Source organism: Pristiophorus japonicus, chromosome 1 (genome assembly GCF_044704955.1).
Source record: "Pristiophorus japonicus isolate sPriJap1 chromosome 1, sPriJap1.hap1, whole genome shotgun sequence".
Lineage (NCBI taxonomy): Eukaryota > Metazoa > Chordata > Chondrichthyes > Pristiophoridae > Pristiophorus > Pristiophorus japonicus.
In genome coordinates, this window is record NC_091977.1 from 125,185,822 (window position 1) to 125,205,653 (window position 19,832).

Here is a 19,832-nt window from a genome sequence, read left to right on the forward strand (position 1 = left end):
CAGCATCAAACAAGAAATAAAGGATGTGTGCAATAAGGGTACAGCAGTTATCATGGGTGACTTTAATCTACATATTGATTGGGCTAACCAAACGTAGCAATACTGTGGAGGAGGATTTCCTGGAGTGTATTAGGGATGGTTTTCTAGACCAATATGCCGAGGAACCAACCAGGGAGCTGGCCATCCTAGACTGGGTGATGTGTAATGAGAAAGGACTAATTAGCAATCTTTTTGTGCGAGGCCCCTTGGGGAAGGGTGACCATAAAATGGTAGAATTCTTTATTAGGATGGAGAGTGACACAGCTAATTCAGAAACTAGGGTCCTGAACTTAAGGAAAGGAAACTTCGATGGTATGAGGTGTGAATTGGCTAGAATTGATTGGCAAATGATACTTAAAGGGTTGACGGTGGATAGGCAATGGCAAGCTTTCAAAGATCACATGGATGAACTTCAACAATTGTACATCCCTGTTTGGTGTAAAAATAAAATGGGGAAGGTGGCTCAACTGTGGCTAACATGGGAAATTAAGGATAATGTTAAATCCAAGGAAGCGCATATAAATTGGCCAGAAAAAGCAGCAAACCTGAGGACTGGGAGAAATTTAGAGGAGGACAAAGGGTTTAATTAAGAAGGGGGAAATAGAGTACGAGAGGAAGCTTGCCGGGAATATAAAAACTGGCTGCAAAAGCTTTTTTAGATATGTGAAGAGAAAAAGATTAGTGAAGACAAACGTAGGTCCCTTGGCAGTCGATTCAGGTGAATTTATAATGGGAACAAAGAAATGGCAGACCAATTGAACAAATACTTTGGTTCTGTCTTCACGAAGGAAGACACAAATAACCTTCCGGAAGTACTAGGGGACCGAGGGTCCAGTGAGAAGGAGGAACTGAAGGATATCCTTATTAGGCGGGAAATTGTGTTAGAGAAATTGATGGGATTGAAGGCCAATAATTCCCCGGGGCCTGATAGTCTGCATCTCAGAGTACTTAAGGAAGTGGCCCTAGAAATAGTGGATGCATTGGTGATCATTTTTCAACAGTCTATCGACTCTGGGTCAGTTCTTATGGACTGGAGGGTAGTTAACGTAACACCACTTTTCAAAAAGGGAGAGAGAGAGAAAACACGTAATTATAGACCCGTTAGTCTGACATCAGTGGTGGGGAAAATGTTGGAATCAATTATTAAGGATGAAATAGCAGCGCATTTGGAAAGCAGTGACATGATTGGTCCAAGTCAGCATGAATTTATGAAAGGGAAATCATGCTTGACAAATCTTCTGGAATTTTTTGAGGATGTAACTAGTAGAGTGGACAAGGGAGAACCAGTGGATTTAGTGTATTTGGACTTTCAAAAGGCTTTTGACAAGGTCCCACACAAGAGATTGGTGTGCAAAATCAAAGCACATGGTATTGGGGGTAATGTACTGAAGTGGATAGAGAACTGGTTGGCAGACAGGAAGCAGAGAGTCGGGATAAACAGGTCCTTTTCAGAATGGCAGACAGTGACTAGTGGAATGCCGCAGGGCTCAGTGCTGGGACCCCAGCTCTTCACAATATACATTAATGATTTAGATGAAGGAATTGAGTGTAATATCTCCAAGTTTGCAGATGACACTAAACTGAGTGGCGGTGTGAGCTGTGAGGAGGACACTAAGAGGCTGCAGGGTGACTTGGACAGGTTAGGTGAGTGGGCAAATGCATGGCAGATGCAGTATAACGTGGATAAATGTGAGGTTATCCACTTTGGGGGCAAAAACACGAAGGCAGAATATTATTTGAATGATGGCAGATTAGGAAAAGGGGACATGCAACGAGACCTGGGTGTCATGGTTCATCAGTCATTGAAAGTTGGCATGCAGGTACAACAGGCGGTGAAGAAGGTAAATGGTATGTTGGCCTTCATAGCTAGGGGATTTGAGTATAGGAGCAGGGAGGTCTTACTGCAGTTGTACAGGGCCTTGGTGAAGCCTCACCTGGAATATTATGTTCAGTTTTGGTCGCCTAATCTGAGGAAGGACATTCGTGCTATTGAGGGAGTGCAGCGAAGGTTCACCAGACTGATTCCCGGGATGGCTGCACTGACATATGAGGAGAGACTGGATCAACTGGGCCTTTATGCACTGGAGTTTAGAAGGATGAGAGGGGATCTCATAGAAAGATATAAGATTCTGACGGGACAGGACAAGTTAGACGCGGGTAGAATGTTTCCTATGTTGGGGAAGTCCAGAACCAGGGGACACTGTCTTAGGATAAGGGTAGGCCATTTAGGACTGAGATGAGGAGAAACCTCTTCACTCAGAGAGTTGTTAACCTGTGGAATTCCCTACCGCAGAGAATTGTTGATGCCAATTCATTGGATATATTCAAGAGGGATTTAGATATGGACCTTATGGCTAGGGGATCAAGGGGTATGGAGAGAAACCAGGAAAGGGGTACTGAGGGAATGATTAGCCATGATCTTATTGAATAGTGGTGCAGGCTCGAAGGGCCGAATGGCCTACTCCTGCACCTATTTTCGATGTTTCTATGTTAAAAGTCACCTGTTATGTCCCACCAGATCAGAACCTGGACCGGCCAGGATCCTTTACAGTCCTTGGTAAAAAAACTGTATTCTCCAAGGGAGCTGGTCCAGCGTCCCAGCAGAGATGCACGAGGCGATTAAGCCGTTCCGCCGCCGCAAAGACAAAATGTCCTTGCAGGCGGACTGTCTGTTGTGGGGTAATTGCGTGGTCTTGCCCAAGAAAGGCAGAGAAACATTCATTTGTGACCTACACAGCACCCACCCAAGCATTGCAATGATGAAAGCCATGGCCAGATCCCATGTGTGGTGGCCCGGCATCGACTCAGATTTAGAGTCATGCGTGCGCTAGTGCAACACTTGCTCTCAGCTGAGCAATGCACCCAGAGAGGCACCGTTTGTGGTCGTGGCCCTCCAAACCATGGTCGAGGATCCATGTGGACCCATTTGTAGGCAAAATGCTCTTGGTTGTCGTGGATGCTTATTCAAAATGGATTGAATGTGTAATAAGTCTGTAAGCACGTCCACCGCCACCATCGAAAGCCTATGAGCCACGTTTGCCACACACGGCCTGCCTGATGTCCTAGTCAGCGTCAATGGGCCGTACTTCACCAGCGTTAAATTCAAGGAATTCATGACCCGCAATAGGATCAAGCACGTCACATCTGCCCCGTTCAAGCCCGCATCCAATGGCCAGGCAGAACGGGCAGTTCAGACCATCAAGCAAAGCTTGAAACGCATGCCGGAAGGCTTTCTGCAGACCCGGTTGTCCCGAGTGCTGCTCAGCTACTGCACCAGACCCCACTCGCTCACTGGGGTTCCCTCAGCCGAGCTGCTCATGAAAGGGGCGCTCAAAACAAGGCTCTCTCTTGTCCAGCCTGATCTCCATTATCACGTCGAGGGCAGGCAGAATCAGCAAAGTATGTACCATGATCGTGCAAATTTGTCACGCGATATTGAGGTCAATGACCCTGTGTTTGTGCTCAATTATGGACATAGTCCCAAATGGCTCACTGGCATGGTCATAATCAAAGAAGGGAGCTGGGTGTGTCAGGTCAAATTGGCCAATGGACTAACGTGCAGAAAACATTTGGACCAAATCAAATTGTGGTTCACCAACAGCTACGAACAACCCGAAGAAGACACCACCAACTTTGACCCTCCAACACACACACAAGTGGCAACCGACATCATGGTTGACCATGAAGCCGAACTCACCATCTCCAGTAGCATCCCCAGTCTGGGCAAGGCCGGCTGCCCAGCAACCCAGCGAAGAACTAACCAACTCACCCACATCCACATTTGTACCGAGATGATCGTCTCACCCTGTAAATAAGTGTACTATTGACTTTACGAGGGAGTGATGTTATGTATTTAACCCTTGGCAACCTATATCACACCACCACCAGAGGGCCTACCTGTTGGAGTCCCAAGGGATCCCAGCATCCCTTGGGAGCACTGTATATAAATAGGCCACTCACGAGGTACCTGTTCTCTGAAGTCTTATTAAAGGAGCTACGGTGACACTTACTCATTGCTCACAGTACTCAGTTTCATCCTTATGAGCGTATCAGATAGCTTACCTGATTGGCTGCCCAGAGCCATGTGACATCAGCTCCAGCACTGCGCACGCCCCACCGTGCATGCGCTGCGACTGCCAGTCGAAGGAGGCCATAGGCTCAGAAGTGCAGACGTGGGCAGCAGCTTAAGGTAAGTATGGATTTTTTCTCTAAAATGCCCGCGGGAAGGCCAAACTGGAATTTCAGGGCCTTTATTACTACAGAATGGACATGAACAATAACTTTTTATTTTATAGACTAAAATTCTGGAAGGATTTTCCCAGAAGTTGGACCTGTTACACACACATCAGACTTCAAGTAAGCACTTACAGCATTAAAAGACAATTGTTGTTAATTGTGTTTTTTTTTTTAAATGAACAAATCCCATTCTCAAATGCATCTGATTTAAAATTTGGCCAAAAGGATTCATTTTATAATCCTGCGTGATTTTTCTAAGAATCTTTCTAGGAGTTTAAAATAGGATACAGTATTTAATATGATAAATTATGAAGAGATTATTGTCTTAATTGCATTTGTATATATTTGCTTTATACTCAGTAGATAACAATTTAACTTTAATAACTTGGGTGAGATAATTTTAGACAAATTGTTTGTGATTATTCATAAATAGTATATACTAACTTCTATTTCCTAATAATTAGCAATTGTTATTTTTTGCTTGATAAATAGCAATAATCTTTAATCCTTAGTATGTTAGTTATGATGCATCAACTGTAAAGAGTGTTCTGGCTATCAATGTCTTCTAATAGCCTGAACTGAAAATGGACTAAAATTCCCTTCCTTTTAATTGCTACATGATATATTGCCAAAACGAATAGGAGTGATTTCAAGCAATTAATCTGAATTCCGATTCATTCTGCAATTCCACCCCCCCACCCCCGCCCCGCCGCTCCCCCATCTTCACCCCAGCACTCACTAGACTAATATCCTCCAGAGGACCGATCTCCTGCTCCTTCGACTCCCTCCCCACCCAACTCCTAAATATGCACATACCTCTCGTCATAATGTTCACTGAAATCTTTGTGACTCCTTTTGCTCAGCTATCATTTCCCTCCCTTTCAAAACTGCCATCGTCATAACCACCTCAAAAAAACTATCCTTGATCTTTCTATCTGCTCCAACTACAACCAATATTTAACATCCCTTTCTTTCCAAGGTCCTTGAATGCATTACTTTCACTTAGTTCCAAGGTAATCTCTTCCACAATTCGCTCCTTGAATCCTACAATCTGGCTTTCACCCTGCCCATAATACAGACATCACCTTAATTAAAGTTACTAATGACATCCTCTGACTTTGGTACACAATCCTTCCTTGTCCTCTGTGATCTCTTTGTGGTATTCAACACAATTAATCACTCCATCCTAATCCACCATTTTTTCTGTGTGGTCTACCACTGAGGAATACCCACCCCTGGTTCCACTCCTATTGATCCCAGCAAAACGAGAACATTTCCAGCAATAGTTTTTCTTCCTGCAGCTACATAGTTGCCCTCCAGAGTACTGCATGATTAGATCCTTGGCCACATCTTCTATGTTTACATGCTGCCCCAGGTTACATTATCTATGAACATGGGATCAGTTTTCAAATGTATGCTGACACCACCACCCTTGATTTCACAACCACTTCTGTTTTGATAGAATATCTATCTGACATCAAGTTGTGGATGAGCCAGAAATTTTTCCAATTGAACATCAGGAAAATCAAAGTCATCTTACTCAGCTCCCACAAAAATATTTATCCACTGTAACCCTCATCCACGCTTTCCTGACCTCAAGATTTGACTTGTTGAAAGCACTTCTTGCCAGCTTTTGACCTCCCCACAAAAACTCTAACTTATCAAAAACTCTGCAACCCATATTCTGTCTCACAATAAGTCCCAATCGGCCATCATCCATATCTCATATCTTCTCAGACTTGTGCTGGCCCTTATCTCCCAACTCATTGAATTCAATATCCTTGTCCTAGTTTATGAACAGGGTGGGGGGATGGTTTCCTGCCCTATCTCTGCAATTTCCAATAGCTATTCATCTCAATCTGCATCATCTAATCCTAACTCCTCTTCATCTTCAGTGGCAGACACATAAACTGCCTTAGCTCTACTCTTTGGAACTCCCACCTTAAAATCCTCTTTATATTCTTTCCCACTTTAAAAAGCCTTTTCAATAACCAAACTTTTGGTCATCTTTCTTCACCCTCTTGCAAAGGTTTGGTGCCTGTTCCTCGACTCCTTTCCAAAGTACCTTGGAATATTTTTCTATATTAAATATCTGGGTCTGTTACAGACAAATTGATAGAGATTTATTGCTATTATTAGTCAATAACTCTGTTATGTATTTAACCCTTGGCAACCTGTATCACACCACCAGAGGGCCTACCTTTTGGTGTCCCAAGAGATCCCAGTATCCCTTGGGAGCACTCTATATAAGCAGGCCACCCACGCGGTACCTGCACTCTGGAGTCGAATTAAAGGAGCTAAAGTCACACTTACTCATTGCTCACAGTACTCAGTTTCATCCTTTATTATGAGCGTATCAATTGGCGACGAGATAACAAACAACCGTGCGAAAATGAAAGAACAGTTGGTATCCTGGAGAAGTTCTCAGAAAGGGACGATTGGAAGGCCTTCGTGGGGAGACTCGACCAATATTTTGTGGCCAACGAGCTAGAAGGGGACGAGAATGCTGCCAAATGAAGGGCGATCCTCCTTACCATCTGTGGGGCAACAACCTATGGCCTCATGAAGAATCTTCTAGCTCCGGTAAAACCAACAACTAAATCCTATGAAGAATTGTGTACACTGTTCCGGGAGCACCTAAATCCTAAGGAAAGTGTTTTGATGGCGAGGTATCGGTTCTATACATGTCAATGGTCGGAGGGCCAGGAAGTGGCGAGCTACGTCGCCGAACTAAGGTGCTTTGCAAGACATTGCGAATTTGGTGGATTCCTTGAACAAATGCTGAGAGTCGTTTTGTGCTTGGCATTGGCCATGAGGTAATCCTTCGCAAACTATTGACTGTTGAAACACCGAATCTTAACAAAGCCATAACGATAGCCCAGGCATTTATGTCCACCAGCGATAACACTAAACAAATTTCACAGCATAAAGAGGTTTCGACCAGTACTGTGCACAAAGTAACGTCGTTTTCGAGCAGGAATATACATAGCAGAACATACACGCCGGCTGCTGCACGACCTCAGATGACCCAAAGTTTGCCATCAATCGTTAATGCGAGGCAGTTAACATATTGTTGGCATTGTGGAGGTGATCATCGGCCCCATCAGTGCCGCTTCAAGCACTATGCATGCAACAGCTGCAGAACAATGGGACACCTCCAGCGAATGTGCAGGCGAGCTGCAAACCCTGCAAACCCTGCAAACCATCACGTTGCAGAGGAAGATCGATCCACGGTGGATCAGGCTGAACTAGAGACTCGAACTGAGGAGGCAGAAGTGTACGGGGTACAGCCATTCATCACGAAATGTCCACCAATAATGTTAAAATTTGAACTAAACGGAATTCCAGTATCCATGGAACTGGACACGGGTGCAAGTCAGTCCATAATCAGCAAAAAGGCCTTCGACAGGCTGTGGTGCAACAAGGCACACAGGCCCAAGTTCAGCCCCGTTCATACCAAGGTAAGAACTTACACCAAAGAACTTATCCCTGTAATTGGCAGCGCAGAAGTGAATGTCAACTATGATGGAGCAGTGCGCGAACTCCCGCTATGGATCATGCCAGGGGTGGCCCCACACTGTTCGGCAGAAGCTGGCTGGGAAAAATCCGCTGCAACTGGGACAACATCTGAGAGATTTCATCTGTCGATGACGCCTCATGTGCCCAGGTGCTGAGCAGATTTCCATCGTTGTTCGAACCAGGCATTGGAAGTTTCTCAGGGGCGAAAGTACAGATCCATTTGGTTCCCGGTACACGATCCATCTACCACAAGGCACGGGCGGTACCATATATGATGCGAGAGAAAGTGGAAATTGAGCTGGACAGGCTGCAGCGAGAAGGCATCATCACGCCAGTGGAATTCAACGAGTGGGCCAGTCCGATTGTCCCGGTACTCAAAGGTGATGGCACGGTCAGAATTTATGGGGATGATAAAGTAACGATTAACCATTTTTTTGCTACAGGACTAGTACCCGCTACCCAAGGTAGACGACCTATTTGCGACCCTGGCTGGAGGGAAGACGTTCATCAAGTTGGACCTGACCTCGGCCTACATGATGCAGGAGCTGGAGGTATCTTCGAAAGGCCTCACCTGCATCAACACGCACAAAGGTCTGTTCATCTATAACAGATGCCCGTTCGGGATTCAGTCGCCACGGCAATTTTCCAACAGAACATGGAGAGCCTGCTAAAGTCGGTTCCACGCACCGTGGTTTTCCAGGACGACATACAGGTCACAGGTTGGGACACCATCGAACACTTGAAGAATCTGGAAGAGGTTCTCTAAGTCGGCTAGATCAAGTGGGACTCAGGTTGAAATGCTCGAAGTGTGTTTTCCTGGCACCAGAGTTCGAGTTCTTGGGAAGAAGAATCACAGCAGACGGCATCAGACCCACCAACGCCAAGACGAAGGCCATTAAGAATGCGCTGAGACCACAGAACTTGATGGAGCTGCGGTAGTTTCTGGGACTCCTCAACTATTTTGGTAATTTCCTACCCGGGTTAAGCACCTTGCTTGAACCCCTACATGTGCTGCTGCGCAAGGGAGACGACTGGGTATGGGGGAATTCACAAGAGGCTGCCTTTGAGAAAGCCAGAAATCTGTTGTGTTCAAACAAACTGCTTGTTCTGTATAATACATGTAAACGATTAGTGCTAGCTTGCGATGCGTCATAATACGGCGTCGGGTGTGTGTCACAACAGGCTAACGAATCGGGGATTTTGCAACCGGCTGCTTATGCGTCCAGGAGTCTGTCCAAGGCCGAAAGGGCCTACAGCATGATTGAAAAAGAAGCTCTGGCGTGCGTTTACAGGGTGAAAAATATGCACCAGTATTTGTTTGGTCTCAAGTTTGAGCTTGAAACTGACCATAAGCCTCTCATATCGCTATTCTCAGAGAGCAAAGGGATTAATACCAATGCCTCTGCCTGCATCCAAAGATGGGTGCTCACACTGCCGGCATACAACTATGTAATCCGCCACAGACCGGGCACAGAGAACTGCACTGATGCTCTCAGTTGGCTACCATTGCCCACCACCGGGGTGGAAATGGCACAGCCTGCGGACTTACTCATGGTGATGGATGCATTCAAAAACTAAAAGTCACCCGTTACGGCCCGCCAGATCAGGACCTCGACCAGCCAGGATCCTATACTGTACCTGGTAAAAAACTGTGTCCTCCATGGGAGCGGTCCAGCGTCCCAGCGGAGATGAAGGAAGAGATTAAGCCATTCCAGCGGCGCAAAGACGAAATGTCCTCACAAGCGGACTGTCTTTTGTGGAGTAATTGCGTGGTCTTACCCAAGAAAGGCAGAGAAGCATTCATACGTGACCTACACAGCACCCACACAGGCATTGTAATGATGAAAGCCATAGCCAGATCCCATGTGTGGTGGCCCGACATCGATGCAGATTTAGAGTCATGCGTGCGCCAGTGCAACACTTGCTCTCAACTGAGCAATGCTCCCAGAAAGGCACCACTAAACTTGTGGTCGTGGGCCTCCAAACTGTGGTCGAGGATCCACGTTGACTATGCAGGCCCATTTCTAGGCAAAATGCTCTTGGTTGTCGTGGATGCTTATTCAAAATGGATTGAATGTGTAATAATATATGTAAGCAGGTCCAACGCCACCATTGAAAGCCTACGAGCAATGTTTGTCACACATGGCCTCCCTGATGTCCTAGTCAGCAACAATGGGCCATGTTTCACCAGTGCTGAATTCAAGGAATTCATGACCCGCAATGGGATCAAGCACGTCATATCTGCCCCATTCAAGCCCGCATCCAACAGCCAGGCAGAACGGACAGTCCAGACAATCAAGCAAAGCTTGCAACGCGTATCGGAAGGCTCCCTGTAGACCCGCCTGTCCCAAGTTTTGCTCAGCTACTGCACAAAACCCCACTCGCTCACCGGGATTCCCCCAGCTGAGCTGCTCATGAAAAGGCCGCTCAAAACAAGGCTCTCTCTTGTCCACCCTGATCTCTATGATCACGTCGAGGGCAGGCGGCATCAACAAAGCATGTACCATGATCACGCAAATTTGTCACGCGATATTGAGGTCAATGATCCTGTGTTTGTACTCAATTATGGACATGGTCGCAAATGGCTTGCTGGCACGGTCATAGCTAAAGAAGAGAGTAGGGTGTTTCAGGTCAAATTGGCCAATGGACTAACATGCAGAAAGCATTTGGACCAAATCAAATTCACCAACAGCTACAAGCAACCTGAAGAGGACACCACCAACTTCGACCCTCCAACACACACACACACAAGTGGCAACTGACATCATGGTTGACCACGAAGCCGAACTCACCATCCCCAGCAGCCCAGCAAGGTCGGCTGCCCAGCAGCCCAGTGAAGAACCAACCAACTCAACCACACGTGCATTTGTACCGAGACGATCGACAAGGGAGTGAAAAGCCCCAGATCGTCTCACCCTGTAAATAAGTGTACTATTGACTTTATGAGGGAGTGATGTTATGTATTTAACCCTTGGCAACCTGTATCACACCACCACCAGAGGGCTGACCTGTTGGAGTCCCAAGGGATTCCAGCATCCCTTGGAAGCACTGTATATAGACAGGCCACCCACGAGGTACCTGCACTCTGGAGTCGAATTAAAGGAGCTATGGTCACACTTACTCATTGCTTACAGTACTCAGTTTCATCCTTTATTATGAGTGTAACAAACTCCTTTAATATTGAATCATGCGACTACCAGGATGGTAGAAAGTGAATTAGATGGATCTTGGTCTTTTTTTGTCTTGCAATTCCTATGTTCCTACTATGTAAACACAAATTGTTGTACCATACAGTCCTCCAACTCTGGTCTACTGCACATCTCTCTCCCTCTCTATCATTGGGTTGATTTTAATGGGGAAGGCAGGTTGGGAGAGTGGATTTCCTCCAGGCCCTGCCACATTTAACCGTAGCCGACTCTGGGCATCTAGGCCTGCGGCACTTGGCTGCACAGAGGAGCAAGGGAGGGAGGGATCGCGCGGGGCCTGGGGGGTGGCTGGAGGAGCAGCAGAGGGCTGTTGCAAGAGGATCAGGGTCTGCATAACGGCCGCAGGAGCGAGGGCAAGGGTGTTGGGAGGGTCGCAAGAAGATGGGGGGCCTAGCGAGCGGCTGGAGGAGCATGGTGGGGGGATTCAGAAGAGGGTCGGGGACTGGAGGAGCAGGGCAAGGGAGGCCATGTGGGGGGCATTGGAGCTTTGGGGCGAGGGGGGTGGTTTGGGGGGACTGCTGCATGAGGGAAATCGGAGGCCTAGTGGGGGGATCAGAGGCTTCAGTGGGGTGGGGGAGGAGCCTCATGGGGGATCGGATGCCTCGGGGGTGGGGGGGGGGGAAATCGGGAGTCTGGGTGGCATTTGAGGCTTTGTGGAGGGGGGTCTCCGGTCACAGGGAGTGGGTTAGGCAGGGATGCTGGATTTGGGAGGTAAGGGTAAAAGCAGTCCTCACTTTGCATTAGCTAGCGGGTTTCACGAAGCGTGCAAAATCCGACCAGCTAAAGTTCAATTCAAAATGGAGGTTATAGCAGAGGCTTCCAGCCTCATTATAATATTATAATAGACGACCCGCCTCCTGGCAGCAGATTGGTTGCCCGCCCTCGCCCCGGCTCCGTTAAAACTGGAGGGTTGGAAGGTTCAGAGCGGGATACACATTTTTAACACTTTAGCTACCCTCAAACCACCTTTTTTAAGGTTAAAATTCCCTTCCTCCTCAGTGGCACAGCATTCATTTCTTATTCTTTGGAACTCCCTTCCTAACTCTTATTAAATTACTCACAATTTTATTTTCAGTTGTAAGATTAATGTTCTGCTAATCACAAAGATTTCTTGTGAATATAAAATAGAACAGGATTGGCTCAGAATACAGAAGATTAGTGAAAGACACATTGAAGCCTAAATTTTCCTCTGGGTTGGTATTGCTGCTGGAAGTCAGTCAAGGCAGGTCGTCCTGCCTGACTCTGATCCTGACCCATTTTCCAGGGGCAGGGTCAATTACATATGAATGGTGGACTCTCAGCAATATCTCTGCTCCTCAGAGTGAGTCCACCATTGCCGGGGACAAAAATGTTGAGGCGTTCACTGTAAATGGACAGGATTACTTCTGAAGGGTTCAGAAGATCCCTAAACGTGCAATACAGTTAAGGGTGTAATAATTGTGAATGAGCCCTTATGTAACCAAAGCCGACAATTGGAGAAGCTAAAAGAGGGAGAGCAAAGTGGCAAATCAAGATTATCTCCTTTTTAGGGAATCCTGATGCCCCTGCAGCACCAGTCCCTCTACCTTCTTCTTGCCCACCTAGCCATGTTGGTTAGTGGTACAGAGGCAGGAAGGAAGGGAAATTAGTCAGAATCCCAAGCCCTGCTCCTTTCCATCATTTACATGTGGCAGGGTGAGCAAAGTGCAGGCAGCTGACATTAATGGCAGTGTGGGGAGAGGACATTTTCAGTGATCCATTGTGGGGCAGGAAGTCGATGGCAGATCTCCCCACCCCAAGTTTCTCCCAACATTGGAAAAGGGCAGATTCTGAGGGGCAGAGCCCAGTCCTTAAAATATATTCGGAAACATGTAGCTGAGTCTCGTGGCCATCAACTACAATTAGCATAATGGAAAAAAAGGAAAGAAAGTGAGTTATTTCAGGTTTAGAGGACAAACTGGTACAGTAGTATAAGTATGTTCTCCTGTACAAAAATATGACTGCATGTGATATTTTCTGTTGGAAAGACTGATCGGCAATTGCCTAAGGAAATTCCTGTATCATTTTGACAGGATTATACAAATGTAGATTCTGTGAAAAGAAATGAAGCATACTTTTCACTTGAGGACCGTTTTAAAGTGCTTCTGTTCAGCAAATTGTCTTCCCCTACTAGTTACTGTGTAATAGTGCATTTTGAAAGGAGTTGAAAGTAACCTGAAGCTGGAAATATGGTCCCAGCATGGAAGATGTGGAAGTAGGGGAAAAATAATCTGGGACTTAGAAAATGACCCCATAAGCAGTTGTGTTAATCTTCCTTTTGAATGACACGGTGCCTGACTTTAATTTACAAACTGTTACCCTAGCCCTCAAAGAACTTCAGATGACTAGACTAGAGCTAGAAAGAGTGCAAGAAATGCTAAAACCCCAGCAAGAAACTATCACAGAAAAACAGGAGAAAAATTGTCTGCAAGCGACCTCAGAAACAAAACTATCAGATGGTCCTGATTTGGAAGCACAGCAGAACTATTCACAGGAGGTTCAAGGACAAAGGCAAAACCCAAAGGTAAGTGTAATGGATGTCTCCTTGCTTCAGTCAATTCTTGGCAGAATTATGGGATGCCCAATTGTAATAATGCTTTTCATCTCAGTTATTTATCTCGGCCCTGAAAGTCCATGGGATTTTGTGTGGAATTTCAGGGCTCTCATGTCTACAGAACAGTCCCATGAATACTTTCTAGAGTTTGACATTCGAGATTATATTAGATCATTTAAAATATGATGTGTTCATGATATAAGCTCCAATTATGTGAGAGAACATCATAATTGCATTCATGAAGAACCACAAAGATAAATACTGTTGAGGGATGCCGATCTAGCTTATCCCTCCAAATTCTTTCCTTGACTTCATTACCTAGATCATTCTAGGTGCTGATCACTCTTTGCATGATGAAGTGCTTTCTGACATCAGTCTTGAATTTGTATTTCATCAATTTGAACTATGTTCCCTTGACCTACAGACCTGGTTTCAGTTAAAATAGTCCTCAGGATCAACTTTGTGTATTCCACCTATATATCACTATAGGATACCGTCTCCTCACTTACATACCCAAGCCTGTATTTCAAGCCTCGTGATGCGATGTAGTATTCGGAGGACTTTTGAAAGTGCTGGACGAGGGCAGTTATAGTTACAATACCTGATTAAAGGGATTTTGTGTTAAGATGATTAGGTGGCTGAAATCGCCCCTTTCTATAAGAACCGTGGCCGCATCAAAGAGGCGACTATAGATCGGTAAGCCATTTTACAAATTGCCCTCGTGGATTTTCCCAGCGGTCTGCCCACGTTGTCGCCCCGTCGACTCCTTACCGACTGGCGGCAACCCGCTTTCCGACCCAAGTGGGAAATTGCCCCGCGGGAAATTGCGCCGCGGGAGCGGATCGGCCACCGCTCGGTGCTCCCGATAGCTTTTCCCATTGGGAAGCTGTGTGTGGTTGGGCAGCGCGTCTGCCCCCTAAAGGGGAGGGTGAACTGCCGCGCCGCCATTTTATTTTAATTGTCGGTCGACTGCCAGATCGGCCCGACAATGGTGGCCACGGGTTCGGCCGGGCCACCAACAGGCAGGCCAGCACCCCCTCTTGGGTACCGGGCCGAAACTTTACAGGTGGCCCAGTGTTTGCTATTAAAGTGGCTGCAGAATTTGCAACAGCCCTCCCCTTTAACTGAAGGGGAGGGACATTGTGACATCAGCACTGCGCTGATGACTCAGAGTGACGGCTGTTCCGACCCGCCCGCACTTCCGCCCCACTGATGACACCACATCCGTCCCGTTCCAAAAAAAAACTAAGAGCTGAATTTCCCCGGATTGTCCGCCCCATGCATTGGGGCGGACGGAGCACTTAAAAATCGGTAGGTGCGCCCTGATTCGGGCGGAGGAAAATTTTGGCGCTCAGAGCTCTCTACATCCACATTTACAGCATGCAGGAGTTCTGGTCTGCAGCCTCTGAGTTGACGTCAAACTCCTGATAATAGACAAAACTGATTTAAAAAAATTATGTTGATAACTTGAAGGGCTGGATTTTCCACCACAATTTGAGACATTAAGGAGCGATTGGGAGAGAGAAATGTGATTAGTACCATTCCACTGGAAGTGATTTCCGACATTGGATTATAGGGGTAGTGTTCAAATGATATGTTAATGATGGGAGTACATCATTCAACATATTTCATGTGATTAGTAACTTAATAATGTTGGGCACCAGGATGCATTCCTGATGTTAACATAGTGGAGGGGGGAGGCCTTAAAAATTAAAGGGTCACCCTGTCTAGTTCAATGAATTGAAGAGTGATCGGATGCACTAGACAAGGCATGATATTTAAGAAAAAATGTTTATTAAAGTATATCTTCATGTTATGATGTGACAGTTGCTGTAACCATTTCCCTCCCATCTACCCACTTGTTGTGGTTAGCTGAATAATAAATGTAATATAGCATCTGCCCTCATATCCTGGTGTACACATTGTTCAAAGAGACAGGGGCCGATTTTGGTTTGTTTTGGTAATTGGGCAGGTGGCAGCTGTTGCAATTGCGCCACCCAATCGCAGCCAGAACCATCTTGGTGGTCGGGTCTCATTAGCATGCAGTTGATGAACTGCAAGCACCAGATAGGCCTCCAAGGCAGCTCACTGGTCGGCTCCTACTCCGAGCCAGCCAACAGTGTGGGCCTGGCGAGAAAGGAGATGGCATTTCTAGTGAGATTCTACAAGAACTGGCTGCAGGCTAGAGTATTTTTGTGGGACCAGGAGAAGTGGCCAGTTAATCTGTTTTGGGTGGTGGTGGTTGAGAATTGAATGATTTTAGATCATCTACTTTTGTTAAAATGAGAGAAAACAGAAATTTCTACCTTTGTGCTGCCCTAGTAAACTGTGGAGAACTTTTAAGATCAAATACAAATTGAGGTCTCTTTTTGCAAGCAAAGAATTGATCTGACGAGGGATCTTCTGTAATCCCACTGGATGATTTCAACTGTGTCACATGCAAGAACCAATTTATACATTATTCCTCTCACCATTTCTAACCTTATTTTCTTCTGTAGAATTGGATAGATACATTGGGAGAAACAGAAAATGCTGGAATAGAAAAATGGGCTACTGTCATAGGACCACCAGAAGAAGATCAAGAAAAAGATGTATGCATTAATGCTTCAGAGGTAGGGTTTTATTACCGAATGAAAAAGGGTACTAATGCTAAGCACTGTTTAAAAATGCATGGCAAGCTGACTCAAGACTGTGAAAAGGTAATGATCAGCTGACAACAAAATGCTTTAATAGCTTAAACACTAATATCAGACACTATCCTTGACATTTGGGACCAATGTTAAACCCTGTCCAGAAAAATAAGATGCTGGTTGTGTCTCTCCGATTACTGTTGGAAGAAGAGTGCACAAGTAATTGCACTTCATGACTCATCATCTAGTGGTATCTTCCTGTGAGAAGATTTAAAAGTATGGAGAAGTGCAATGCCGCAAAGGTGCAGTTTAGTCACGATGCTTTCTGAGGATGGAGGTAACATGTATTCATCCACAATGACCTGAGTGTAGTCAGCATTGTTAATGAATATTTTGTTCTAGATTACAAGCGACATTCATATTAAGGAGCAACAATATAAAAACTTTTCTATTTTCTATTTACCCTGATGTGAAAATATTGCATGTAATTACTAAAAAGTAGTTGCTTGTTAAAATGGTAATCATCACTAGTAATCACCAATTGACATCAGTTTGTAATATTCTTTAGTCAATGATATTGATCTTCAGTTTTGACCATTATAGTCTAGAAATTACTGTTGGCAATATTAACAGATGAGCACTTATTGCATTTGTTTGACACCACTTTGTCTGCTATTTTAGCAGACACTGGGGGGCTCTTCTGGGTGAATATCCAGCAGGGTGGGCCTTCTGCCGACCCCTCTGTAAATACCCAAACCCCAACTTTCCTGGGTTGGGGCGCTTTACGTATGCACGATTGTAAAGAGGGTACCTGTAAATGCAATCAAGGAATCTCCGGCGATGCTGCAGCGGAAGATCAATGCAGCACCAGAAGAGCGTGTAGGCAACCTTAAAAGGAAAATTCACCCTGATGATCAGAACGAAGGCTCCCATTGAAGGTCTTGGCTGAGACTGAGGTCTTCAGCAAGTAAGTGTTTGGGGCTAACTAGCGGTAGAGGAGGCTGCTGCAAGGCCCTCTCTCTCCACTGGGGGAACTTGGGGTCTTTATTGTTTCTTTGCAAGACTTACTGTCACTTTCTTCATGGCAGCTTGGGAAGTGTTGGTAACTGGGACAGAAAGAAAATAAATCCTTCAGCAATCGAGGTTCCAGCCCTGCTCCCTGCTACCAGCTGAATGTAGTAGGTGGGGAAGGAACAGACAGTGCTGGCTGAGGTGTAGGGAAGGAAATTTCAATCACTGTGACAAGCAGTTGTTGGCATTGTTGTGTATCTGTAAAGAATGCACTCCCATGTTCCACCACCAGGGAGCGCATCCCCTGAAGTCCCAAGGGATCCCAGCATCCCTTGGGAGCACTGTATATAAGCCGGCCCCTAAGGCCTGTTCCTCACTCTGGAGTGTCTTAATAAAGACTGAGGTCACTGTTACTTTAACCTCTCTGTGTGCAGTCTCATCTGTGTTAGGAACACAATAACTGGCGACGAGTATATGAATCCAACGCAAAGATGCAGCAAACTGTGGGCATCCTAGAGAAGTTCTCGGAGGGTAAGGACTGGGAAGCCTATGTCGAACGGCTAGACAAGTACATTGTAGACAATGAACTGGACGGAGAAGGAAACGCTGCAAAAAGAGTGGTCCTCCTCACGGTCTGCGGGACACCGACCTACAGCCACATGAAGAATCTTCTGGCTCCGGTGAAACCCACGGATAAGTCGTATGAGGAGCTGTGTACACTGGTTCGGGAGCATCTTAACCCGAGGGGAGAGCGTGCTGATGGCGAGGTATCGGTTCTACATGTGCCAGCGATCTGAAGGTCAGGAAGTGGCGAGCTACGTCGCCGAGCTAAGGCGACTTGTAGGACAATGTGAGTTTGATGGCTACCTGGAGCAAATGCTCAGAGACTTTCTTGTACTGGGCACTGGCCATGAGACCATCCTATGAAAACATTTGACTGTAGAGACACCGACCCTTAGTAAGGATATTGCGATAGCACAGGCGTTTATGTCCACCAGTGATAACACTAAACAAATCTCTCAGCACACAAGTGCTAGCAATGTTCATAAATTAACTGGAACTGTGTATGCGAGCAGAAATGTACAGGGCAGAAAGCACGAGTCTGTAACTGCCAGCAAGCCTCAGGTGACCCAGATGACTCAGAGTCCGCAACAAAAGATGAATGCAAGGCAATTCACACCTTGTTGGCATTGTGGAGGCTTCCATTCAGCCTATTCATGCCGCTTCAAAGGATATGTTTGCAAGAGCTGTGGAACAATGGGACACTTCCAAGCTCTACAAAACCGGCTAACCACCACGAGGCAGAGGAAGATCGGTCCATAGTGGAGCAAAGCAATTTTGAGCCTCAGAGAGAGGATGCAGATGCTGAAGTACACGGGGTGCACACATTTTTGACGAAATGTCCACCTATAATGCTAAATGTAAAATGGAATAGCTTACCCGTAGCCATGGAACTGGACACTGGCGCTAGCCAATCCATCATGAGTAAAAAGATGTTTGAGAGACTGTGGTGCAACAAGGCACTCAGACCAGCCCTGAGCCCCATCCACACAAAACTGAGAACGTACACCAAGGAGCTTATCACTGTCCTGGACAGCGCCATGGTCAAGGTCACCTACGAGGGCACGGTGCACGAACTGCCACTCTGGATCGTCCCGGTCAATGGCCCCACACTGCTTGGAAGGAGCTGGCTGGGCAAAATCCACTGGAACTGGGATGACATCCGAGTGCTATCACATGTTAATGAGGCCTCATGTACCCAGGTTCTAAACACATTTCCTTCCCTTTTTGAGCCAGGCATTGGAAACTTTTCCGGGGTGAAGGTGCGGATCCACTTGATCCCAGAGGCACGACCCATTCACCACCAGGCGCGAGTGGTACCTAACATGATGAGGGAGAGAGTGGAAATCGAGTTGGACAGGCTGTAACGCGAGGGCATCATCTCCCCAGTGGAATGCAGCGAGTGGGCCAGCCCGATTGTCCCAGCACTCAAAAGTGATGGCACGGTCAGGATTTGCGGCGATTATAAAGTAACTATTAATCATTTCTCGCTACAGGACCAATACCTAAGGCAGATGACCTATTTGCGATGCTGGCAGGAGGCAAGACATTCAGCAAGCTCGAACTGACTTCGGCCTACATGACGCAGGAGCTGGAGGAGTCTTCGAAGGGCCTTACCTGCATCAACAAGCACAAGGGACTGTTCATCTACAACAGATGCCCCTTTGGAATTCGGTCAGCTGCAGCGATCTTCCAGAGAAACATGGAGAGCCTACTCAAGTCTGTACCATGCACAGTGGCTTGTCAGGACGATATATTGGTCATGGGTTGGGACACCGTCGAGCACCTACAAAACCTGGAGGAGGTCCTCCAACAACTGGATCGCGTAGGGCTGCGTCTTCATGGTAACAGAAGTGGAGTTTTTGGGGAGAAAGATCACGGCGGACGGCATTCGGCCCACAGACGCCAAGACAGAAGCTATCAGGAACGCGCCCAGGCCACAGAACATCATGGAGCTGCGGTCGTTCCTGGGACTCCTCAACTATTTTGGTAACTTCCTACCGGGGTTAAGCACCCTTTTAGAGCCCCTACATGTGTTATTGCATAAAGGTGAGAACT

General features: G+C 46.4%; 1 protein-coding gene across 1 annotated transcript in view; it reads left to right on the plus strand.

Annotated features, from left to right (window-relative positions):
• LOC139265678 (uncharacterized) overlaps positions 1–19,832 on the plus strand; it is a 187,037-nt gene that overhangs the window by 75,733 nt on the left and 91,472 nt on the right. Inside the window, exons 9-11 of the mRNA XM_070882902.1 lie at positions 4,335–4,395; positions 13,343–13,542; positions 16,071–16,184. Coding sequence (XP_070739003.1) covers positions 4,335–4,395; positions 13,343–13,542; positions 16,071–16,184 — 375 coding nt within the window. The remainder of the gene's footprint in view (positions 1–4,334; positions 4,396–13,342; positions 13,543–16,070; positions 16,185–19,832) is intronic.